Source organism: Propithecus coquereli, unplaced genomic scaffold (assembly GCF_000956105.1).
Source record: "Propithecus coquereli isolate 6110/MARCELLA unplaced genomic scaffold, Pcoq_1.0 Scaffold82, whole genome shotgun sequence".
In the NCBI taxonomy this organism is placed as follows: domain Eukaryota; kingdom Metazoa; phylum Chordata; class Mammalia; order Primates; family Indriidae; genus Propithecus; species Propithecus coquereli.
In genome coordinates, this window is record NW_012154396.1 from 4,523,191 (window position 1) to 4,548,856 (window position 25,666).

Sequence of the window (25,666 nt, forward strand, 5' to 3'; positions counted from 1 at the left end):
CAGTATACTAGATGCGAGGGCGTGAAGAAACCACCAGTGTGTTTCTACATCCGATCCGCTAGGGCACAGTTCAGGAACCTCCCAGATTTTGCAACCAGGCTGCCTCATTTGCTCTCTTGCTTCCCTAAGTAGCCGTGCGCAGGCGCAACACTGCTCCCAGACCAGATCCGGACGGCGCAGGCGTTCAAGTGAGCTCGCAGACGCTATTGGTTAAGAATCAAGAAAGAGGAAAAGGAACGGAAGGAGCCCCTGGTAGTGCGCACGCGCTGTCGCCGGGGCAGGGGGCTGTTGGGGTTTCAGCAGAGCTGCGTAGCTTGCGCATCTTGCGCTTGGTGGAGATGCCCAGCCGGGGAACGCACTCGGAGGACAGCGCTGTGCTGGTTTCCACCGAGGAGTCGACCCCATACAAAGAGGATCTAAGCAACAAGGTGAGTGTGGGATGCGACAAGAAGGCCCTCGGGCTCGAGAGCGGGCGCCACTCGATCCTGAAGATGGTCTGCCTGGGGCAGCGTGGCCGGCCTGACCCAGGCGGGGCTTTGACCTGCTCCTTTGCTCTTTTTACTCACGGCACTTGACAGCTACAGTTAATCCTTCCCTTTCCTAAAAATTATTGTGATAAGGGAAACTCTGAAATTGGCCCCGAGAGTAGACACCCGTGGCAGTGGGGCGGAGTTTTGGTTGGGTTTTTCCTCCCTACTCTTCTTAGAGCTTTAGAAATACCGCCAACCCCAAATCTGTTCTGCCGCGGAAATTCTCCATCCAGTTATCCATGCCAGCAACCCGGAGCCATCCTTGACGTCCATTACGAAGGCCTGTCATTCGTGCCTTTGAAGCTCATTTCAAACACGTCCCTTTATCACTGTGTACACTCTTACTACCCCAAGCAAGCCACCATCATCTGCCTTCGGAGCCCCCCCTCCCCGCGCAAGGGCTTCCTAACCGATCTCTCATCATCTACCTGTTACCACCTTCTAATCATCTCTCCACTTTAACCAGAGCAGTGGTCCTAAAACACACATCTGATTGTCACCCTCTATCAAAATTGGGAAGACAGGGAGTCAGTATAATATTAGTCTTAACTGTCATAAACAAACAAAATCTTTAAAAATATATGGGTAGCGGGGGTGGAGGAGAATGGTTGTAGCCTTTCAGATATTACATACCCTAGATTCTACTTTCTGTCCCAAACTCACAGTGACATCTTGGGCAAGTCTCTTTAATCTTCCTGTATCACAGTTTCCTTCTTTCATGTAAAGTGAAATGTGTATCTGCCCTTCTTAAAATGAATGGGAAAGCACTGTATATAAACATAAGTCTCAAGGACATTTTACAAATTCGGCCTTGGAATTCAACATTAGTCCATTACCACAACTCTGCCAACTGAGTAGACAGAAAAGTGCACACTTATGGGGATGGGGGGGGCTAAATTTTCACAATACACACAGCCCACTCTAATCACAAGCACAGCAAGCCACTTATACATACTGATAGCAGATCCCTGAGGTGTGTAAAGTAGCAGAGATTATAAAGCCTGCATTTAGAGACACTAGCGATACTATGTAATCATTCACGTTCATGAAATAACTACAGTTACTGAAAAGGGTTAAACAGAAACTTGGTTTTCGCTTAGTTGACCTCTCCTACAAATAAAAAATGAAGCCTGGTTCAACAGTGCTAGGAGATACAAAGAGGAGAAATGCAAAGATGGACAATGGTAGGTCTTACTGCCCAAGATATGGCTTTAATACTACTTCCTTGATCCAAATGTCTGGCTGCACCCTTTAATACATAAAGCATAAAAAGCACTGGTAATTGGGGGGTGGGGCGGGAAGTACCCCACCCCTCATTCCATTTCCCTTTTAAGCTAAAGCACAACTTAAAAGAATTAATTGAAAGACCGCTATTACTTCTGGTGCACAGTGTCTATTTTTAATAAAAGTTATACACTTTGTTTAGTAACTGTGGTCCTTGGTATGAATGCTGGGTATAAACACCAAACCCCTAGTCTGGGCTCAATGGGTCGCCTAACACTTGGCAAATCTAATCACTGTTTTCTTTTCCAACTTTTCCCCATTTACACCCCCACAAAGACTGCTGTTGAAACGAATCTGTATATTCACAGTCTGCCCATTCGGACAATCAGTACATAATAGTCCCTCTCTAATTTTAAAACAAGCACTTAAAGGAGTTTTTCTTTATTTTAATAGATAAAAGAACAAAAAATAGTTGTGGACGAGCTGTCTAACCTGAAGAAGAATAGGGTGAGTTATTAGAGGAATTCTGAATAGTATGTAGGAGGTTTGGTTATTTATATTAACTCTATGTTAAAGTTATAAGAATTGTACTAATTGTCTTTTGGTATCTTAGAGCTGTAATCACTAATGATATTTATTTTATATTTGAATTTGGTTTTTTCTTTTGAAATAAATGAACTTTTAAATATATTGAGAAGAGAGGAAACTTTCTTTAAATGAATGTGGATAATTAAAAAAGGATAAATTATTTCCCCTCCCCCCAAATTTTTACATAAATATTCTGAATGCTTAACATGATTATTTAATGCCATTTCCATTAATGTATTCATAAACAGAGAAGCCACTGCTTCATGTGTAGTTATACTATCAAAAATTACATTTTAAAGTTCAGGAAGAAATTATTTTGAACTCTTTAATTTTAAAGATCACTTGGTGGCCAGCCAAGATAGCTCATGCCCATAATCCTAGCATTCTGGGAGGCTGAGGCAAGAGGATTGCCTGTTGCTTGAGCTCAGGAGTTTGAGACCAGCCTGAGCAAGAGCGAGACTCTGTCTCTACTAAAAATAGAAAAATTAGCCAGCTGCAGTGGTGCATGCCTGTAGTCCCAGCTATTCTGGAGGCTGAGGCAGGAGGATTGTTGAGCCCAGGAGTTTGAGTTTGCAGTGAGCTATGATGATGCCACTGTACTCTAGCCAGGGCAACAGAGTGAGACTCTGTCTCAAAAAAAAAAAAAAAAAAAGATCACTTGATAACTGGCAGGTTAGACATTTCTGATATGTCACTTATAGAATATTACAAGTTAAGACACAATTAATACAAACTTTCTGGAGGGCAAGTTGGCAGAATGTATCAGTGCCTTAAAACTGTATAGCACTTCGACCTAGTAGTTCCATTTATAGTAATTGATACTTAGGAAAGAATCATGGGAGTGCACAAAAATTTAGTTACAAAGATATTCATCACAACATTGATTATTAAGAGTTGGTAACACCTGAAATGTCTAAAACTTGAAGACTGAGCAAATAAACTCCAATGTTATACCTATACGGCAGTGTTGTAAAAAAAAGAAAAAAAACACTTATTGATAAGAAAAAGTGTTCTCAATATGTTGTTTATTAATAGAAGCAAATCATAAACCTGTAGGCATAATAGGAGCCTTTTTTAAATATAAAAGTGGTATTATGGTACATGCAGACAAAATAGAGTTTCACCTCAGTGTTAATTGTAGCAATTTCTAAGTGGTAGGATAATGGATGATTTTTGTTTATCTGTATTTGCTAGAAGTATTGTACTGAATACATATTACTGAAGTTCAAGAATAAGTGATAATAGAGTTAAGGGTTTTGACATCTGCTACTTTTTAGATCAAGTCTTGAATTCTCCTACATTATGTTTTGCAGAAAGTATACAAGCAGCAACAGAACAGCAACATATTCTTTCTTGCAGACCGAACAGAAATGCTTTCTCAAAGCAAAAGTAAGTGAGTATTTTGTTTTCAGGGTGGCGGTGGGGTGGGGTGGGGGGAGGTGAAGGGCAGGGTTTGGGTGTCTTATATGGAAAGGCACAGAAAGTCTTTTGATGGCTCTCTGTGGAACTTCATAGTGGTACCCAAATTATACTGCCTGTATCTAAATGTTAAAATATATATCTAAGGTTTCATGCAGTGGTTTGGTTTTCTTAAAGTTAGCCTTCTAAAGAAGAGTCTACAGTTTAATATGTGTGTGTGTGTGTGTATCATCAGATGTGTTAGAAAGCAATTTTTATTATATTAACCTGTGTTTTAGAGTTTCAGACAAATCTAAGTATGAAAAACCATTACCACTTTTTACCTTTGTGACTTTGAGTGAAATACGTTGAGCCTCCAGGGTCTTTTAGGATTTAAATAAGATGAAACTTGTTTAGCCAAGTACCTGAGCCAAAATAAGCACTCAGCAAACAGAAACTATTTTTGTAAAAGATTCTTTATTATTATTACTAATAAAACATTCTTTATTAGTAACCTTTTGTAAATTGTTATTGGCACTAACATGGCATGTACTCATAGTTCGATCTTGATAAATGGCCTATATTGCCCTATGAATTACTAGTTAAAAGTCCAAAAATTTTTATTTAACATTTCTTCTCCCTCCCTGCCACAGACACGTTAGACGAACTGAAAAAAGAATACCAAGAAATAGAAAACTCAGAGAAGACCAAAATCAAGAAGTAATCAACCTGATATCACGTAACAATGTGTGGCATTTGTTGTTCTGTAAGCTTTTCCATTGATAATTTCAGTAAAGATTTAAAAGAGGATTTACTGTATAATCTTAAGCGACGGGGACCCAGTAGTAGTAAACAGCTGTTAAAGTCTGATGTTAACTACCAGTGTTTATTTTCTGGCCACGTGCTTCACTTGAGAGGTGTTTTGACTGCCCAGCCCCTGGAAGATGAAAGAGGCAATGTGTTCCTATGGAATGGAGAAGTCTTTAGTGGAATAAAGGTTGAAGCTGAAGAGAATGATACTCAAATTATGTTTAATTATCTTTCCTCTTGTAAGAGTGAATCTGACATTTTGTCACTCTTCTCAAAAGTCCAAGGTCCTTGGTCTTTTATATATTATCAAGCATCTACTCATTATTTATGGTTTGGTAGGGATTTCTTTGGTCGCCGCAGCTTGCTTTGGCATTTTAGTAATTTGGGCAAGAGTTTCTGCCTCTCTTCAGTTGGTACCCAAACATCAGGAGTGGCAAATCAGTGGCAAGAAGTTCCAGCATCTGGAGTTTTCAGAATTGATCTTAAGTCTCCTACTATCTCCAGATGTGTGGTATTAAAATTGTATCCTTGGAAATATATTTCTAGGGAGAATATTGTTGAAGAATGTGTTAATAGCCTGACTCAGATATCAGCAGACTTACCAGCATTTGTATCAGTGGTAGCAAATGAAGCCAAACTATATCTGGAAAAACCTATTATCCCTTTAAATATGTTGTTGCCACAAACTCCATTGGAGACTCATTGCAGTAATATTTCCAGCATCCCAACTACAAGAGAGACACTTCAGGTCTTTCTTGCTGATGGGCACACAAAGGAAGTAGTTCAGCAGTTTATTGACGTCCTGAGTGTTGCAGTCGAGAGACGTGTCCTGTGTTTACCTAGGGATGAAAACCTGGCACCAAATGAAGTTTTGAAAACTTGTGAAAGGAAAGCAAATGTTGCAATCCTGTTTTCTGGGGGCATCGATTCCATGGTTATTGCAACCCTTGCTGACCGTCATATTCCCTTAGATGAACCAATTGATCTTCTTAATGTAGCTTTCATGACTGGAGAAAAGACCATACCAACTAACTTTAACAAAAAAAGGAGTAAACAGAAAAATCATTGTGAAATACCTTCTGAAGAATTCTCTAAAAATGTTGCTGCCACTGATGGTGCCAGTCCTGATAAACAATTCAATGTACCAGATCGAATTACAGGAAGAGCAGGACTAAAAGAACTACAAGTTATTAACCCTTCCCGAATTTGGAATTTTGTTGAAATCAACGTTTCTCTGGAAGAACTGCAGAAATTAAGAAGAACTCAAATATGTCACTTAATTCAGCCCTTGGACACAGTTTTGGATGATAGCATTGGCTGTGCAGTCTGGTTTGCTTCTAGAGGAATTGGTTGGTTAGCGACCCAGGATCACATGAAATCATATCAGAGCAGTGCAAAGGTATGGCACAGTATTTCTGCTCATAAGAATTTCTGAGACCTAATTTTGACCTTTAAAGCTTTTACTAGAATAGAGCATATTTTATTGTATTTAAACTACAACATAAAGCATATGACTTCTTAAGAATTGGGCATATTTTACTATTATTTTATCTGGTGGTTTTTCTCCAAAAGTATTATCTTTAGGGTTACAATTGTTTAAGCTTTCCTTTTATCTTAGTTATTTTCTTTACTATGTAGTCAATAACATTTTTATATGGATCTCTTTAAACCTTATAGGTAGTTCTCACTGGAATTGGTGCAGATGAGCAACTGGCAGGTTATTCTCGTCATCGTGTCCGCTTTCAGACACATGGGCTGGAAGGATTGAATAAGGAAATTGTGATGGAACTAGGTCGAATTTCTTCTAGAAATCTTGGTCGTGATGACAGAGTTATTGGTGATCATGGAAAAGAAGCAAGGTAATTCTAACTATTTGAATGTTGTTAGGGTATTTTTGTAAAACCAGCAGATTGGAAATGGAGACTTTTAAGTTCCTTTTTTGTTTGGAGACTGCTCAGATGAGTAACAGGAGCAGCAGTAATAGCTTACTTTTATATTACACTCAGACAGTTAGAAGCAAAGCTGGGAGGAAGCAGGGAGCCATTGTTTTCCAGAATTCATTCTCTGAGAAATGTCTTTCCAATAATTTTCAAAAGTGACACAATGACATGATTTGTTTTTAAGAATGCAATGAAAAAGACTATAAAAGTAAAACTGAGATAGTGAAATACTAAGGAAAGGTAGTTAAAGGGTTTTGTTTTGTTTAAAATGTTTGCTTTCCTCCCAATAAGGGTGTCAGCTCCATGTGCAAGCTTGTCTCCTCCAATGTTGTAGAACCTAGCTTTGTCTCTATAGATATTTCTGTATGTATAGATCCATACTGAATTGAGTGGTGTTCTTAAAACTGGATTTTCCTTTGCTATATGATTTTAGAATGCAATTTAGTCTTATGTTGCAGATTGCATAAAACCTTCACCAGAGATCAAGGAATTTTCATGTATGTATTCTTTTTTAGTCTCAGGGGTTTATTTTTACCTACATTAGTAGTGCAATACTTAAACTTTTCTAAAGCATTAAGGATAAAGGAAGATATAACATTTAGTTATAAAGAGCGAAAAAACTCTGTTCAAGTAGGCTAATTTATTAAGTGGTAGTTTATTACAAAGGTATAAGCGTGCAAGAATAGGGAATCTCAGTAAGCTTCATGAGAATTGAAACATCATACTGTACCTACTCTCTCTTTCTGAAAATTCATTGTTTCTTGTCTCTACTTCAGTCTTTCCCTTGTTCCCCTTGTTGACTCTTGGTTGCCTTTAGACAGTTGTCACTCTTATGTTTACAGTCCTGATGCATGTAAAATTTTGACTACTATGTCATTATGCTGTCATAATTTTCAAGATTTCATTATAAAGGGATAACTAATACCACAATACAAAGTCTGTAAACTGCCCTTTAAAGGATGTAAGAGAGAAAGAGAGGGAGTTGGAGTGGGAGAGAATGAAAGAGAAAGAAATTCAGTGTGTCATTTCAGCTAGGTCAGAAAGAAGGGAATTTATTTTATCTACTAAAAGCACTTCTAAAGGCCCCATATGAAAGTATTAAGTATCTTGACATACATATTAACAGTAATCTATTGATTAGATTCTCTATTTAAAATTGCTTTTACAATTAATTCTTTACTCTCTCTATTCTCTCTACTCAAGCTAGAATAAAATGTAATGAAATGGAAAAATCGGTATAACTGTATTGCATTTTGAGGAATTGATGTAGGGGGTGGGTGTTAAAGTATTTTAAACAAAAAGAACAGAATTTTGTAGAAATTGGGGACGCCAAAAGGGCACAAATATTTTGTTTTGTTAAATGAATATGTCAGCATTTAATCAGCTTAAATGTAATTAAACAATTTTGAGACCATGAAATTTTAACACAAGTGTTTCACAAGTTCAGTATTGTGGAGCCCTTCTATATTGGTTTCATATCCCTACAGTGTCATTTCTTTAGACATGATAAAGATCAGACACAGATTGAATAGTTAAGATCATTCTTGTTTTCAAAGCCTCCCCAAAGATTCCTTGTGAAACAATTTGAAATTATTTCTTGACATCATAGGCCTAATTTATTTATTGAGACTTAGACTTTTTTAGCATATATATTAACATTAGTCATGTGCTACGAAACACTTTTAAATATGATTAAATTTCAGCTATAAAATTGTGTAAAAATTATAACATTATAAAATTATAACACTGATTTTATTTTTACATAGTGGTTATATTATCTGTTTATTTTAGATTTCCTTTCCTGGATGAAAACGTTGTCTCCTTTCTAAATTCCCTACCAGTCTGGGAAAAGGCAAACTTGACTTTACCCCGTGGAATTGGTGAAAAACTAATTTTACGCCTTGCAGCTGTGGAACTTGGTCTTAGCGCCTCTGCTCTTCTGCCAAAACGGGCCATGCAGTTTGGATCGAGAATTGCAAAGATAGAAAAGAATAATGAAAAGGCATCTGATAAATGTGAAAGGCTCCAAGTCATTTCCTGAGAAAACCTATCTATTGAAAAGTAGATTAAATCATAATATGATTTCACAATGTAACAATACTGAATGAGAGTTACATAAAAATAAAATACTGTGCTGTTTATTAATGTAGTGGTTTTAAAGTTCATTTAGGTGAATTTTTACTTTTCCTGTCACAGAGCTGCCAAAACCATGGCATTTCCCAAATGATTGGAGTGTCTTTTGTTATTCGTAATGAACCCCTTCCATCACACCTGAGTTTATTATGCTAGCGAAGTGACTTAGATTGAGATCTCTAGGGAGCCTCAGGATGGGGCTGGTCACCAATAACTAAAGTGTCTTTGAGTCCTGCCAGCAATTCTCCCAAATTATTGAACCAGAGTGGGCGATTGTGGGAACCCCCAATTTATAGCTGGTCTGCCAGAAGCCCAAGAAGTCCAGACTTGGAATTGGCATCTGAAGTGGGGGCAGTCTTGTGGGACTGAGCCCTTAAATTGCAGGATCTGACACTAACTCCAGGAAGATAGAGTCAGAATTGAATTAAATTGTAGGGCACCCAGCTGATGTTCAAAGAGTTGGAGAATTGCTTGATGTGGAAAAAAAGCACACATCTGGTGTCAGAAATGCTGTGTATGAGTGAAGAGAGACAGTTTTTTCCCCCCAGACTAACTCTCTGTGGTAGCCGCTTTCCCATGTCCCTGAAAAGCTACTTCTCCAATTCTTTACTTGGATAGCTCTTTTTCATCTTCCAGGCTCGGCTTAAAAGGCCACTTCCTCAGGGCAGCCTTTCCCCACCCCTGGTCTAGCTTAACTTTCATTCATACGCTGTCATTGCATCTTATATTTGTCACATTCTTAAATATACCTGTAAGCTCCCTGGGATTTTGTGTCTGCCCTGCTTTCTAGAGTCCCCAGCCCCTTAGCACAGTGCCTGGCTCATAATAGGTATTCCATAAACGTTTGTTCAATGAAAGAATGATGATGGAGATGGGATTCCAACTCGGGACGACCTCAAAGCCTGGCGCTTTCGCCTCTGCTACTCTATTTATTGTTTTAACAGAGACGAATAGAGTAGCACAGTGCCCAGAGCGGGGTCAGGGAGGAATTTGAGCGGCGGTGGAGGCGCGACGCCTGCTGGAGGCGCTGCAGCCGGAAGCCGCCGGGGGTTCCCAGCGTCCTCCCGCGGGCTCCCGCTCACGAGCGGCGCGGCCACCCCAGGGTCCCGGGGACCAACGGCTTCGACCCACGCCTGGGCGGCGGCGGGAGTCCGCAAGCGAGGCCGGGGGTTCCCAGGAGGGCCCAGCGGCTACGGTGGGGCGAAAGGGCGAAAAGTCCTGAAAGCTCCTCTCAGATCCTGCCCGAGCGTCTCCCTGCCGTCGCCCGCGGTGGCGGTGGGCGGTCCTGACGGCAGGTTCAAGGCCCCGCGAGAAGCCACGCAAGGCGGTGACAAGTGTCCCTGGTTCCTGGGAATACTACCGGAACAGCGTGGACGCAGTTTCCCTCTCCTGGACTAGAAAACAATCGTTTTAAAGTAGGTTCCTTCTTTTTCCTTGTTCTTTCCCCTTTCCCGGGCCGCGGTGGACGCGAGCTGCTAGTGGACATAGGTCTTGGGCTTGAGTATGGACAGACCTGGGCTCTGGTTCTGAAAGGTGTGAAACCTCAGGCATGTCCTGTAACCTCCCTATTCTCCATTTCTGCGACTGTAAAGTGGACATAACCACAACCCTAGCTCATCTGGGTTTTCAAATGTGGTGCCCAAACTAGCAGAATCAGCATCACCTGTAACTTTACAAAAAGGCAGATTCTCTGGCCCTACTCCAACTGACTGAATCAGGAACTCTGGGGTGGGATTCAGCAATTTGTGTTTTAACAAGCCCCAGGCGATTTTGATGCAAGTTAAATTTTGAGAACTACTGTATAATGAAACCAATTAAATTAAATCAGTAAAACTATTATGTATAACAGCCTGGCTGGCCTGCTTTGTGGCTCACACCTGTAATCCCAGCACTTTGGGAGGTGGAGGTGGGAGGATTGCTTGAGGTCAGGAGTTTGAAGCTGCAGTGAGCTATGATGACGCCACTGCACTCTAGCCCAGGCAACAACGCAAGACTCTGTCTCCAAAAAATACATAAATAAATAAATAAAATTTCTTTTTCACAGACTTCTTAGTATCTTTTGACTTTTTTTGAAAAGCAGAACAATGATTAATGTTAAAGGTTTTACAATTTTAATTCAAATTTCAGCTTTCTCATCTTGCAACTAGTTTAGATTGAAAATATAATGGTTGACTATAAAAAAATTAACCTTATAAAGATGAAAGGTACATATTTATTTCTAGAAAAATCCAGTTTCATCGCCATGGCAAAATTTATTGATCATCTTTCCCTTTTTATTCATTGCAGAAACTTCGAAAAGGACATACTAGATTGAATTAGGAATGTTAAGATTGCCCAAAAAAGGATTAACTAAATTTGATCAAATTCAAGATGAAGAGACCTACCTGGAAAATTTATCAGTTCAGAGAAATGCTTCTGCTTTTTTTGAAAAATATGATCGGAGTGAAGTACAAGAGTTACTAACTACTGCACTGGTTAGCTGGTTGTCTACCAAAGAGGATGTTCACTCTCAACTAGACATCCCGTGTGGAATTATGAGTCAAATGAATAATGTAGGCTTCTCCACTGCAATCCTACTAATGCCTGTGGACCCTACTGCCCTGTTAGACTATAGAGAAGTCCATCAGATCATAAGGGAGTTGGCTGTTGGAATTTACTGCTTAAATCAAATCCCTTCAATCAGTTTGGAAGCTAATTATGATCAGAGTTCTTCTTGTCAATTACCTCCAGCTTATTATGATACCAGAATTGGACAAATTCTGATCAATGTTGACTATATGCTGAAAGCACTGTGGCATGGAATATACATGCCCAGAGAAAAACGAGCTAGATTCTCAGAATTGTGGCGTACCATCATGGACATTGACCCAGATGGGAAACCTCAAACAAGTAAAGATATTTTTGCAGAGTTTAGTTCAGCAGGTAAGAGATTTAACACTTCTTAATTATTTTCATTAGAAGCCATTTTTTTAAATTTAAAGGTAATTTATCTGTGATCAAGATGATGCCAGGAGCTTTGTGAAGATCTGCACTCCATGGAGGTTAAGGATCAGCAGGAGTGGGTACAGTTTCCTACAGTGTTAGAGCCTTGACAATACTGACAAAAATTGGATTTGCTTTTCCTTCCTTTCTACAAATTTACCTGGGGCTCTCACTGGAGAGGAGGTGGGAGTGATGAGCTATCATTCCAAATAGACATGTGCCAAACTGGTAAGGAAAAAATGAGCCCTTTTTAGATTCAGATATCTAGATGGAAACTTCCATTATAGAGGAAAGAGGCAAAGAGGCTGAGCATATAGAGAATAACATGCCCGTGATGGATGCCGTGGACAGACAGCTATAGAGATGGCTCAGCAGCTCCTCCTCCTCCAGCAAGGATGTCAGCGGGCACCCCATGTCAACAGGACCCAGGAGCATACTCTGCAGAGCCCTGGACATTTCACAAAGATGATAATGAACCCTCCTTTGTAGCGGAGGTAACCCAACAAGTAAGCAAAGCCCTACACCTAGAATAGAAATTACATACATCCTGGAATTGATACAAGAAACCCATCTAAAGCGAAATAGGGTGTTGCCGCTTGCCCTCCTCAGGATAAGGATAGCCCTTTACAAGCAGGCTTAAGTTAAGCCCCTAAAAAAAACAGTTTATGAGAGACCCTTCCTAGCACCCCGAGTTAAGTATGGTAGTATAACCATAAGTAAAATAGAATAGAGGAAAACAATAAGTCAAATGAGTGGGTCAGGTGCTAACCACTGTACATGAGTTTGCCTGTTTCAGGTCCCTGCTCCAGTTGGAAACAGAGAAGTGGAAGGGACCCTATGAAGTACCTCTATCAACTCACACCTCAGTGAAATTGTCAGAGGTGAAACCCTGGGTCCATCATACCAAACCGAAGAGGTATAGTCCCCAGTGGAGGGACCAGCCTTTAGGCAATCTAAAGTATCTGTTTGAGAAAAAGAAAAAAATGAAAATGATATTTGTGCTTAAAAAAATAAATAAGCCACCCAGTCTATGCTATTTTGTTATAGGAGCCCACATGGATTAAGACAGGATGGAAGAGAGGTGAGCGTATCCACTGACTCCTGTCCCTGCTTGGTCAGAGGTTACAAGGGGTTTCACTCACTCACACTTTCAGATTTGTTCAGACATCAGAATAGCTGGAGGATATCCATCACAAGTCCAACGCAGTGGTGGCAGGGAAACTGCAGGCAAAAATAAGAGGCATGTGGTGCATCTAAGGCAAGGTGCAGTCAGGTTAAATCTGTGTGGAGCTAGTAGACCAACAACTGAAGTCTAAAAATGTAGCCTGAAAGGATGAAAAGTAGAGAACAAAAGGTGTCTGATACACAGTGTGACTCACGGGAACTTGGCCGCAGCCCTTTCCTCCAAGCTTAGTGTTTGAGGTTAGGGAACAGACCACCTCTCCACTGGCACGGTCGGAGAGCTGGTGTCTGAGCCTTGTAGTTGCAGCTGTATCATGGCAAGCTAGCAGCATAAATTGCTACATTGTCATTCACATTTGGGAAAACAGCAGCTCCTCTCTTGGTATAACTAACTGGGAAACTGGGTTTAAACCTTGCAACTGAGCCTGTGATTGCCTTAAACAATGTGCTGCAGTGGATTTCCAGGGAACTGTGCAGGAAGCCAGCTCCTTTTCTGGGAGGGCAAACTGCTGGGAATGAATGTTGGCCAAGTTAACATTTATTTCTCAGACAGCTTTGCACTGTACAAGACCACCAGCAGCACCCATTCTGAGAAAACAGTAGCAACAGTAGTAGAGAATAGAGCACACCAAAAATCTGGTTATATTATCCAGTTTTCTGAGAAGGGATTTTAATTAGGGTGGATCCCTTGATCTGACTAATTTATGGATTCTTGGGCTCTTTACAGGAGGTTTGGGGGACAGAGGAAAGAAGAAAAAGACTCGCGATAGCAAAACAGGGGTGGGAAACTTTTAATTGTAATACTAAAAAGAAGATGGGACTTTATTAATATTAATAATATCAAGCTAGTAACATGAAACACGGTTATTTTTTTTAGGCCTCTGTTCATTCCCTGTCCTGTATCTGGAACGCCTTCTCCCTGCCCACCTCACCACACTCTTCCACATTCTTCCCCAGGTTATTCCTACTTAGTTTTTGACACTTGATTCACACACTGCCTCCTCTATTAGGACTGTACGGTGCACACTGTAGTTCGCACAGAAAATACTTTGTATTTTGTATTGAAATTATTGGCTACATCTCTGCCTTCCTTGTTAGACCTTAAGGTCCTCTTTGAGAGCACAGAAAATTGTCTTTTTTTTGTTTTTAAAAAAATTCTCAGCACCTTATACAGTGCTTAGCACATAGTAAACTTTCAATGCATGTCAAAATTAAATGGTTAACAACAGATAGAATGAAAGAAAGGGAACTGAAGGAGACTCAGGTCTGTAGTTTGAGACACTGATAGATAAATAGCACCATTAACTGAGATAGGGAATAAAAGAAGAGCAGATTTGGTGAAAGAGAAAAGATGAATTTAGTTTTGGAGTGCTGCTGTAACATTCCAGGAAAGGTATTTATTAGGCATTTAGAAATAAACTGGAATTCAATAGCAAAAGCAGGGTAGGAGATGACATTAAAAGAGATTAGTGTAGAAGGCAAAGCAATGGAATGTTCTGTTTCCCTTCCCTCATCCTCCAAGTTTAGTTTTATCCAATTTTTGATTAAATCCTTTTTCATTATTTACTTTATCATGACTTTGTACATATTCTTCCTAACTGATTTATGTAATGTATAATGATCACAGTTCCTTTCTTTATTAACTTTATTTTTTATGGCATGAACAATTATGTCATTTAAAAAAAAAAAAAGTAGCCAGGTTTTCCGTGTACTTACTAATATAATTCAGTCCCAGACTTTTGGACAGAAATATCAAACTCCTCTCTATAAAAATGGAATATTGAATCGTTGGAACTGATTGTTCTCTTAGCCTCCTGTAGGGCCCCCCACCTCCATCCCAGTTGTTCCGGTGTCTGTCTTCCACCTGAGGCTCTGTTCACCTGTCTGGCATCCTTGCGGCTTGCTCTCATTTAGGAGTGAGGCAGGAGCAGGGCTTACTGACTGGTAGACCACACTATAGGGCGATGAGGAGGAAACCCTCATGTTTCCCTGGGTTATATCTGTAAGGATATTGCCCTGCTTGGAGGGAGGGCAATGAGTCTGGGGCCAGTGGAGGGGAAAGGTCAGTGGATCTCCCTGTTCAGCACTCAGACTCCCATTTAACCCTTACTATCATCAGCACAACTTCCCGGCCCTCAGTTGTGCTTTGTAGCCCCCTTTAGGGAGGAATAGGGGAGGAGCTTTGCTATCTGGGGAAGAAGATCTAAAGATCTAAAGGCACTTTTATCAGACTTTGAACCAATCCTCCTTCCTCCCCCGCCCCCATTCTTACACCACAACCTGGCCTTCACAGCCTCCAGGAGATGCTTCCAATTTCTAAGCCTTCCTTCGGTTCTGTGGTGAGAACTGATTGGCTTCCACTCACCCCAAGCCACAAAGTTTTAGTGGTATCAACAATCCTCTGGCTTATATTTAGACTGTTTTAAGCTGTCAAAATCCCTCTAATTTCTTCATAATCCTCTTTATGATTTATCTTACCTTTTTTCGCAAAAGGGAGATGAATTATAGTGGCCATTTAAAAAGCCCAAGATTTCAAGCTCAGAGCTTTGCTTAAAAAAAAATAAAATGAAAGAAAAAAATAAAAAGTCCAAGAATATTCTGCCTTTTTTATAGATTTGAGGAAGAAAAAAGGAAAAAGAAAGGCAGGGGCACATTGATGTATCATTTATACTTTAAAGCACCTATATTTCAAATTCCACATTTTCTACAGTCAAGTTTCATGACCCCAAGCAGTTTTCTCAAGTCAAAATTAAGTATAACATTGTAGATGTAACTACCTTAAAAAGACAATTTGACAACAAGAAAGTCCTTAATTTCATTGTAAATGGCAAGGAAATGTAGCATAGGAAATTTGTCATTTTGTATAGAGTAAAATCAAATTCTAATTCTTATTTGTAAAATCATGATTACTTAGCATACAGGTTCTTTGTTTATTGTGTATGTCTAGCTTCTAGCTTCTCTTATCAGCAAAAAGAAGAGATTTATAACATTGGGCCTGAAAAAGCAATTTATATATATATATTTTTTTTGAGACAGAGTCTCACTGTGTTGCCCGGGCTAGAGTGCCGTGGCGTCATCCTAGCTCACAGCAACCTCAAACTCCTGGGCTCAAGCAATCCTACTGCCTCAGCCTCCCGAGTAGCTGGGACTACAGGCATGCGCCACCATGCCTGGCTAATTTTTTCTATGTATTTTTAGTTGTCCGATTAATTTCTTTCTATTTTTAGTAGAGACGGGGTCTCGCTCTTGCTCAGGCTGGTTTCGAACTCCTGAGCTCAAACAATCTGCCCACCTCGGCCTCCCAGAGTGCTAGGATTACAGGCGTGAGCCACTGCGCCCGGCCCAAGTTATACTTTTGACCCAAGTGAGAAGCCAATTCCTTGCTTAAAGAGAAATCACATTTTCTATTTTTTCTTTTTTCTTTTTTTTCCTTTTCAGAGACAGGGGTCTTGCTGTGTTGCCCAGGCTGGGTGCAGTGGTGCAATCATAGCTCACTGCAGCCTCAAACTCCTGGGCTCAAGCAATCCTCCCACCTCAGCCTCCTGAGTAACTGAGGCTACAGGCACCTGCCACCATGTTTGGCTAAGTTTTCTATTTTTTTGTAGAAATGGAATTTCGCTGGCCTCAAACTCCTGGCCTCAAGCGTATTCCTGCCACGGCCTCCCAAAGTAATTTTTTTTAATTTATTTTTTGTAGAAAAGGGATCTGGATGTATTGCCCAGGCTGGTCTTGAACTCCTGGCATCAAGCTATCCTTCCATCTCAGCCTCCCAAAGTACTAGGATTATAGATGTGAGCCACCATGCCCAGCCAAGATCACATTTTCTTATAGTTCTTCCATATTTTTCTTGATCAAAGATGGGACTTACGATGTGTGTCCGTGGTATTATGTTTCTTTCCTACAAAAAGAATGGAAATCTGTCCTTTTAAATTCTACAAGCTCCCATCTTTCTTCACTCTGTTTAATAATCCACTCATCTGCCTGCTCTTTAGCTTACACAATTTTATTGGCATCCCATTATTCCTTTGCTGTCATGTTAGTAGGATTTCAAGATGAAACCCTGTGTTCAATCTTCTGTATTTACCCAGAAGCCTAATATGAAATTTTCACTGTCTAAAATCTTTCTTTTTTACTGTGAAGGTTTGATTGATATTACAAAGGATCCAGACTTTAATGGAATTTACGATGAAGATATGAATGAAGATCCAACATATGATCCCAATAGCCCTGAAGAAAAAAAAGTATTTATGAAATATGCTGAAAATATCATGTTAAAGTTGACATTCAGTACCACACAAATTCAACAGTATAAAAATGTCTTTATATTTGAAACAGCCTATTGGCTTACTAATGCTATAAAATATAATCAGGATTATCTAGACATTTGTACCTACCAGAGACTACAGCAAAGATTATATCTTCAAAAAAAGATTATTCAAAAACACTTTGAGAAGAAAAATGAAATAAGAAGAGGAATAGGATACCTAAAGTTAATATGTTTTCTGATTCCATTTCTACTGAGTTTAAAAAAGAAAATGAAAGTTCCATATTTAAATAGTCTGCTTCCACCTTTTTCAGGTAAGAGTATCGCAAAAAATCAAATATAAAACATAGGTATATATTCAATCTATATTTAAATTCAATATTGTTTCTAGTATGTGGGTCCAGGCAGTAACCTGTGTAACCTGTTAGAAAAAACAAAATTCAGTGTCTCCAATGTCATTAAGAAAACTTGGTATATGTACATAGTACTTCGTATATATTTATATCATTTATAAGGGCTCCTGAAAGGCTTCAAATAAGTTCTTAGTGAATAGGAAAATATGCCATACCCATGATGGTACAACACTGTGAATATATTGTATCTCATCCAAATTACTCTATAAATTCAGTGCACTTCTGTTCAAAATCCCTGTTGTGTTTTTCACTAAAGTTTACATAACACATTGATTCTAAAATTAATATGGAATAGCAAAGGATAGTGAATGGGCTTACATTTCTGAAAAAGAGATTGAAACATATTAAAACTACAGTAATTAAGTGAAGGTTGTATTGGCACTGTAATAAATAGAGCAAGGAAAGAGAATGGAGAGCTGAAATAGGGCCATGCTTATATGGAATTTGACAGGACTTCAGTGCAAACTCTTAATCCTACCAGATTAGCACATAATTTATATACTTTCATTGTTGTCCAAGCATGTAGGCTTATTATAATGGGGCTTTCCATTCAGGTGGCAAATTTTCAGCATAAGTTTTGTAAACCATTTAGTAAAATTTGTACCGTAAGAATTCAGATGGTGAAGATGATCCATATCTGTGAACTATTAAAAATGGAATCATGACAGTGCTTGTCCCTTGGGTGGTAGGGACCATGTATGGAACTGGGAGGTCCTCACTTAAAGAGAACATTAGCTATATCTGTAATGTATTATTACTTAAATTATTGGAAGCAAATATGATTAAATGGTAGTAGTTAATTCTAGGTGGTGAGATCAGGGTATATATTATCTTTGTACTTTTTGCTACCTTTTACATTTCTTAAAATATATACCTTATATTGATGAAACCATATTCTACCAACCAGTCAAAATACTGAATAATTTTAAACCTTGCTGGGATTTGAGACAATTTTTTTTAAATAAGTTACATGTGCTTTCATTACTTTCCTGAAATATGGCCTGGTTATTTTTGTTATGTGACAAATGCTTATCTATCTCTTTATAGTGTCTCTTTTTACCTAAACTAGCTAAGGTAAGTTTTTTTTATTTGACGAAAGTTTCTCCAAGACACAGAATTTTTAGTCTTTTCTGATAATTGACAGTAAGATATTAGTCTTGAGCTTACTCATAAAAATCAGTTAGTAGAATACTGTTTTGGGCCAGGTGCAGTGGTTCACACCTGTAATCCTAGCACTCTGGGAGGCCAAGATGGGAGGATCGCTTGAGCTCGGGAGTTAGAGACCAGCCTGAACAAAAGCGAGACCCCCATCTCTACTAAAAATAGAAAAAATTAGCCAGGCATGGTGGGGTGTGCCTGTAGTCCCAGCTACTTGGGAGGCTGAGGCAGGAGGGTTGCTTGAGCCCAGGAGTTTGAGGTTGCTGTGAGCTAGGCTGTTGCCACTGCACTCCAGCCAGGGCGATATAGCAAGACTGTCTCAAAATAAAAAAAAAAAAAAAAAGGAGAATTATGTTTTAACTGTACTTTTGAAATGTCTGTACAATGAAACTACAGAAAATGCCCAAACTGCATGTTATAAATATATTTTAGTGTTCAAAATATTTATATACATTAACAGCATAAATAATTTTATGGACTATAATTACCCAGATTTTAATTTCACGTAGAATTTTCTTTGTTTACATGAATGAGAATTTAGATCCCCAAAATATGATTGTACATGTGCTGTTTACCTTTTAACTAAAAGTTTGTTTTCATTTTTGGAGATGACAAGGTCAAGACAGAGCGAGAATTGCCTCCATTTATTTATGGACGAGATTTTAAATGCCAGCATTTTCACTACAACGAGAATAAATATTTTCATGTTCATGGAGGAATTGAATTTGATATCAGCACCTCTCCAATTGAGAATGCTTTGGAAGATTTTAAGGTTTAAGTTATTATCATTTCTGAGATAGTTTGTCATTTCACAACTTTCATCCTATTCTCCAACCAGAATGAGCCTCTGTTGGTACAGGCAGTAGGCAGATCTCCAAATTATTATTCTCACAATTCACTGGTTTTTTCATATATTATTTTAACATACATGAATTAAATGCAACTATATGTAAGGTACTGTGTTGGATGTCAGAAATAAAATGATAAATAAGCTACCATCCTCACAGAATTTATAGATTTTTTTAATGGATGATATTTGCCCTAGAATAGTCAACCAAAGAGTATAGTAGAAATCCCTGGATGCTGACTATATACTCTTTCATTTTCCTTAAAGATTAGTATTAGAACAGAGACCCTCTAAAGTTTGGGAACAGTAATTCTTCACCTGGAATTTACTATAAACATTCTACATTGCAATCGTCATTGCTTTTCTACCTTCTCTATATCATATTTTTCCTCTTGTGTTTTTGTCTCTCATTCTCAAAATAGGGGTCGGATACATACAGTTACTTTCAGGGTCTTCTGGGATATTGTATTTAAAATTTGTCATTTACATGGGTAAAATTTCATATAAAATAAGTCTTATAATTGTTTATATTTTTTTAAAGATTAAGTTTTTAGTAAAATAACTCATATTTTAGAACAATTTAGAAAAAATACGAGATTGTGCTGCCAAAACATTTGTAGAAGATTCGGGATACAAGGAATATTACTCAATACCAGTCATGGAGTTTAATGGAAAAAGGTAAGAAACTTTCAGTAATTAATCACACTAGCCACACTCATTGGAAGTTAGCAAAGAACAAAGAAAGTGTCAAAATGCAAAGGCCACCTTAAAACCTTACGAATGGGCCGGGCGCGGTGGCTCACGCCTGTAATCCTAGCTCTCTGGGAGGCCGAGGCGGGCGGATTGTTTGAGCTCAGGAGTTCGAAACCAGCCTGAGCAAGAGCGAGACCCCGTCTCTACTAAAAATAGAAAGAAATTAATCAGACAACTAAAAATACATAGAAAAAATTAGCCGGGCATGGTGGCGCATGCCTGTAGTCCCAGCTACTCGGGAGGCTGAGGCAGGAGGATCGCTTGAGCCCAGGAGTTTGAGGTTGCTGTGAGCTAGGCTGACGCCACGGCACTCATGCCAGGGCAACAGAGTGAGACTCTGTCTCAAAAAAAAAAAAAACCTTACGAATGGAGATCCCAGAACAATAATAACTCCCATGAATGACATACTGACTCAAGAAAATATTAAACATTATAGTTATTACTTCATGTACAGTCTGTGTAATAATCCTTAGAGCTTATAATTAGTTCTGATAATTAACACAGTGATTAAATAGAGATGGAGATGAGGATTAAATCCTATGAGTCCAACTGAAAGCAGGGACTCAGCACAGACCACTTCATTTCCATAAGAAATAGTACTTAAAATCCTTTTCTGCCAGGTCTTGTTATGCCTGTCATTTTTTTGGAGGATATGTTTCTCCCAGTATTTTCTGTCTCTTATATGTTGTGTTCTTAGATTTTACATCTTGGACACTGAAGTTTGGAAATATAGAAATGGATCTCAGAGGAAACATTTGGATTAGAGGTAGAGATTTTAAAGTAAATAGGAAGGTTTTGCTTGTTTGTTTGTTTTCAAGGCTTGGAAGCAATTGAGAGGGGACCAAGTCTGGAACTATGGAGAATAGTAACTTTTAAAGGAGGTAGGATGAGGCAGAGGAGAGAGAGTGAAGGAGACGGAGAGGGATGATACAAGTAGAGGAGGACCAAGAGAGCATTATAGCATAGAAGCCAAATGGGGAGAATTTTAAGGATATGGAAATAGTTAAAAGCATCAAATGCAACAGAGAAAAAGGCCAAGGCAATTTAAGATTGAAGAGACACGTCTAAATTTGGCTGTGACTTGGTAAGAGAATTTAGTGGAGTTTTGGTTAAAAGAGGCTATTTGCAGTGAGTTGAAGGGTAAAGTGAGGGAGAGTTAATGAGTTGTAAAGAAGTAAGGACAAGATTATGAATTCCTTTAAAGATGCATGGCAGTGAGGAAAGTAAGAAATAAGGCAGAGAGAGTAGCAGGATGAAAGGTGGATCTTTGTATTGAACACTCCCCAGTTGCACGTATAGTACTAAAGCTAAAGTCAAAGACCGTGTGAATAATGACCTCCATGATTTTGAAAGGAAGCAAGCTCATGTCTCTGGAATGGACGGGTGGTGTGCATCTCCCTAAAGAAGGAATCTCTCACCGAGAGACCCAGTGCCTGTTCACATACTCCCCCGCACAATCCTTGCTAAGCTAAAAAGTGCCCTGGAGACACCTCTGAGTAAACCTCATTCTCCAGATTCTCTCAGGCTTCTGGGGCACCAGTGATGCCAGGAATGCAGGGAAGCAGCTGGGATATAAGCTGTACTTGATGAGGGATTGTTGTGGGTGAAGGAGTATGGTTGGTGTAAACATACTGCCATTGCACTGTAAAAGATCCAATCATGTTGTTGCAAATAGGATATAATAGTGGAATTGTTTCTTTAATTTTGAACTAATATGCAGCATTTGGTCATCAGTGTTGGTGAATAGGAGGTAGATAGATATGAATTTGCAGATTTTCAAAACCAACATAAGCTTGTTTCCCACACCCCGACAGCAAGGAGTAAAAGTAAAAACCACAAGTAGAGTAATAATGAGAATTTTCCTGGCTCCTCTACCAATTACTAGAGAACCTTCAGTCCCCTATAAAATCCAATCCACACACAATTATTCTTGGAATTTCATATGCAAATAGATCAGCACACTCAGCTATATGAGATACCTTCAGTTTCCTCCTTTCCTGCCTGGGCACCCAGAGCCCAATAAGCCCCATGAAGGCAACCCAACACTAATGCCCTTGTTGTCTCTGACAATGCTGCTTCTGGTTGTGGAGCTGGTGTCACCTCTGGGGCTGGCTCCTTCTGATGCCTGGAAGAGGCATGCATCAACAGTGATAAATATTGAAGGCAATCCAATCAAGTAAGGAGAATTAATTTTCCAATTTTTTCAGTTACAAAGTAGTGCTGCCTTGAAACCTTAATAATTTGGTGCAAAAACAGCTTTTCAGCCATTTTACTTGTAGTTGTTCTTTTCCATGATATAAGGATCATCCTGTGTTGGTGCTGGACTAGAGAATAACCTGAATGATTAAAAACATGCTATCTGAAAATGTCCCCTTTCCTTGGGTTTTAGGGGCATCATTATTGGACCAAGCTCATATGTGCTGATGTTCTTTCCTCAGCATGGCTTATTTCCTAGGAGACTGTTGGTCCCTTATGAAAATAGAACCTGTTTCATTGACCCTCCAGTTATGCCCAGAAACATCTAAATCCTAGATTCATTTTAGGCTCAGGTTGGGTTCTCCTACCATATCAAAATTAAAAAATATATATATATATATGGGCCACAGCCATATACCCAGTGATTGGCAGTCCATAAAAGCAGAACTCATGAATTATTAAAATGACAATTACTGGAGCAAATAGATGAATTGATACTGGTTCTAAAATGGGGGGAACATACCAGAATCATGATACTGTTGTGGATGTTGGGAAACAGGTCAGAAATTAACTAAATATGACAGGTTAATGTGACAGGTGTGTCAGGAAAGTGTGGTATTAAGAAGCTCCTCACCACAGCTCCCTACGTGAGGTGCAGATTCTCAGAAGAATACGGAGGGAGCTATTTGAAACATAGGGCTTCCCTAAAGTCCCTGCTGATGGCCATACTCAAGGTTTTGAATCAGAACAGTAGTTGTCACTCTGCAGTACTTAGACAAGGGCTCCCTGAATGAAATACACAGCTATTAACCTCAGGGTGCTGACTGTGCTTCCAATAATCATTTCTGTGTGGGCCAGTGCTGGTCTACTGTGCAAAGTTGTGCATCCTACCCTGGGAGTTACAAAATTCTCTGGTCAGAGACTCTCTCAGGGTACAGTGACTTTGAGCATCTCTTACATGTCCAGTTTCTGGGATAGGATAGCCTCCCGAAGGTTCTAGATGCTTAATTTGTCTTGAGTGACTAAACTGAATTTCTAGAAGAAAACAATCCACCTTCCCTTGGTGTTTGTTGAGTGTATAAGTCTGTTTCATTGCTTAAGCAGTGGTCTAAGAGTACATCGCTGAGTACCAGGGCCCCAAGGGTAGTCAGCAGCTCCTGTTCTCACAGCAATCACAGCCAGAGTCAGTGCCCTGGAGAGTGCATGAAAAGACAGAGGTTGCTGGTGCTGGGATTCTCCCAGAGCAGGATGATGTAGAGCTGGGCCAGCGAAAGACCAAAGGACATCCTATCCTCAGTATAATTTTTTGTGCCTAGATCAATGAAGGAAATCTTTGGGCACTTGGGGTATCCACTTTTGGGTTGTGGTGTCCACTCTTATCAGTGTGTGCAATGCCAAGAAAAGGTGACCTGTTTTCTTCTAAAAATTAAGTTTATTCATCCAGGAGAAATCAAGCATCCAGGTCTGATCCATTCAGGTCCTTGAGCCTATCACCATTGTGATTTGAAGACCACCCAAACTCTTCAAACCCAAGTAGTCTCCAGAACATCTGCTCCTTGATTTTGGAGGCTGGAGTCTAGTCATCTAGGCAAGTCCTCATTGATGAAGGTGACATCTCCACAAGTTGGGACCTATAGACAAATGATAAGCCCCACCACCTGATCTGGCACTATACCTGCGAGTTTGGGGTCAAGGCAGCCTTTATATTTATAGTTTATGTCCCTGTGGTCTAGTTTCCTTTAGAGGGAAGAGGGTAGTAGATAGGAAAAATGACACCCACAAATAAATGTGAGCAGGTCCTCAAACATACCTCTCTCCACACACCGTCTATTATATTCAGGAAATTGAGATTGAGGTAAAGGTCAAAGAGAGTATTAGCCTCTGGCTAATTCATAACAGTATTTCCCTAAGACCTTCCTGTAACTGACCCACGGAGCCCAGAGATTCTCTCTTAGCATATGGACACAGTTTCCTTAGCATAGAGTCACTAATTTACCCAGAAATTAGTATAATGAAACAAATTTATGTATACTCTTAGGAAAACTGATAGTCCCTGAGCTTCAGTGAAGAGCCGTAGTAGGGGGACCATTGTCAGCAATACAGTATTTACAGCAATTAATAGTTACACTTAGAGGAGAAACCCAGTTAACATGAAGAGGCTTCCTACTGTCAGAGGCAGGGTCAGAGCTGAGTCACTCTCTGTTGAAATCTGGACCTAGGGAAAGGCACCTCATGGTGGGGAGTGGAGGAAGGGTATGATTTTCCTTTACCTGTGATGATAAGCAACCCAAGGGAACAGAGTAACTCAAAATTTTGCCACTTTTCCATTCCAGAGTGACAGGGGTGGTAGGCAAGCCCCACCTATGTCCCAGGGACCTGGTGGGTTGGGGATTTCTCTAGTCCACTGCTGCAGTGAGTAAGGAGGCATTACACAAATCATCATTCCAGGTCAGACTCAAAGTAAACCCTCAAGAAAGCAAACGTAGACATCATTAGCCTAAACAAGTAAGAGGTGGGTAAGCAGACAGATGACCTAGAACTCCTTCAGCCAGAGTTAGAGTTTCCAGTGACTTTTAGGCAGCACCCCAGATCACTGGCATAGAAAGGACAGAGTCAGTAAAAGGGCCAATACAGAGAAGATATTCCTTATATAAAGACTTGATTAATAACAGTTGATAACCATATTATTAATATATTTACAATCAGGTACAATTTAAACTATTTTGTATTTAATTGTCATATAAAAATCATGTTTTTCCAGCATAGGGAAAAAAAGTAGCAAATCACTTTAAAGTTAGAAAAACATCTTTTTTTTTCTTTATAGTTACTATGTGATCAATTTTGAACTTGAAATTTTCTATCAGCAACTATATAAGACACAATGGTGGGGAGCCATAAATGAAATAATAAACAACCTGAGAGTAAAAAGACTTCCACTAACAGATGCTCAATTACATGAACAATTTAAGAAAAAATTTGGTTTCAAAAAATCTATGAAATGCAAGGTATTTCAATGACTACTACATAATTTAGCATAAGAAGTCATGTATTATTAATAAGGATATGTTTCAGATTTTTATTGTATGGATAGATAATAAAGTCTTCGATATAAAATAAAATTTCTACATTTTAGTAACTGAAAGGCTATATACAATTCTGGATTATAAATTTCCAGCAGAGTACAAAACAACCTATTAATGAACTGGATTGTGATTAATCTTAATAATGGCTCATATTTATTGATTGCT

General features: G+C 39.3%; 2 protein-coding genes across 2 annotated transcripts in view; both read left to right on the forward strand.

Moving 5' to 3' along the window:
• Positions 1–25,666, forward strand: part of ANKAR (ankyrin and armadillo repeat containing) — a 77,449-nt gene that overhangs the window by 393 nt on the left and 51,390 nt on the right. Inside the window, exons 2-6 of the mRNA XM_012663644.1 lie at positions 10,910–11,545; positions 16,928–17,365; positions 19,231–19,394; positions 20,044–20,147; positions 25,243–25,423. Coding sequence (XP_012519098.1) covers positions 10,945–11,545; positions 16,928–17,365; positions 19,231–19,394; positions 20,044–20,147; positions 25,243–25,423 — 1,488 coding nt within the window. The 5' untranslated portion in view covers positions 10,910–10,944. The remainder of the gene's footprint in view (positions 1–10,909; positions 11,546–16,927; positions 17,366–19,230; positions 19,395–20,043; positions 20,148–25,242; positions 25,424–25,666) is intronic.
• On the forward strand, positions 190–8,655 carry ASNSD1 (asparagine synthetase domain containing 1). The gene is made up of 6 exons (XM_012663645.1): positions 190–428; positions 2,208–2,261; positions 3,656–3,731; positions 4,394–5,949; positions 6,228–6,409; positions 8,282–8,655. Exons 4-6 carry the CDS (start codon positions 4,486–4,488, stop codon positions 8,529–8,531), a joined length of 1,896 nt encoding a protein of 631 aa, XP_012519099.1. The 5' UTR covers positions 190–428; positions 2,208–2,261; positions 3,656–3,731; positions 4,394–4,485; the 3' UTR covers positions 8,532–8,655.

Coding starts and splice junctions, on each gene's coding strand:
- ASNSD1 (XM_012663645.1), top strand. CDS start 4,486: ATGTGTGGCATTTGTTGTTCTGTAAGCTTTTCCATTGATAATTTCAGT. Junction 5,950..6,227: donor CATATCAGAGCAGTGCAAAG/GTATGGCACAGT, acceptor TAAACCTTATAG/GTAGTTCTCACTGGAATTGG. Junction 6,410..8,281: donor GATCATGGAAAAGAAGCAAG/GTAATTCTAACT, acceptor TGTTTATTTTAG/ATTTCCTTTCCTGGATGAAA.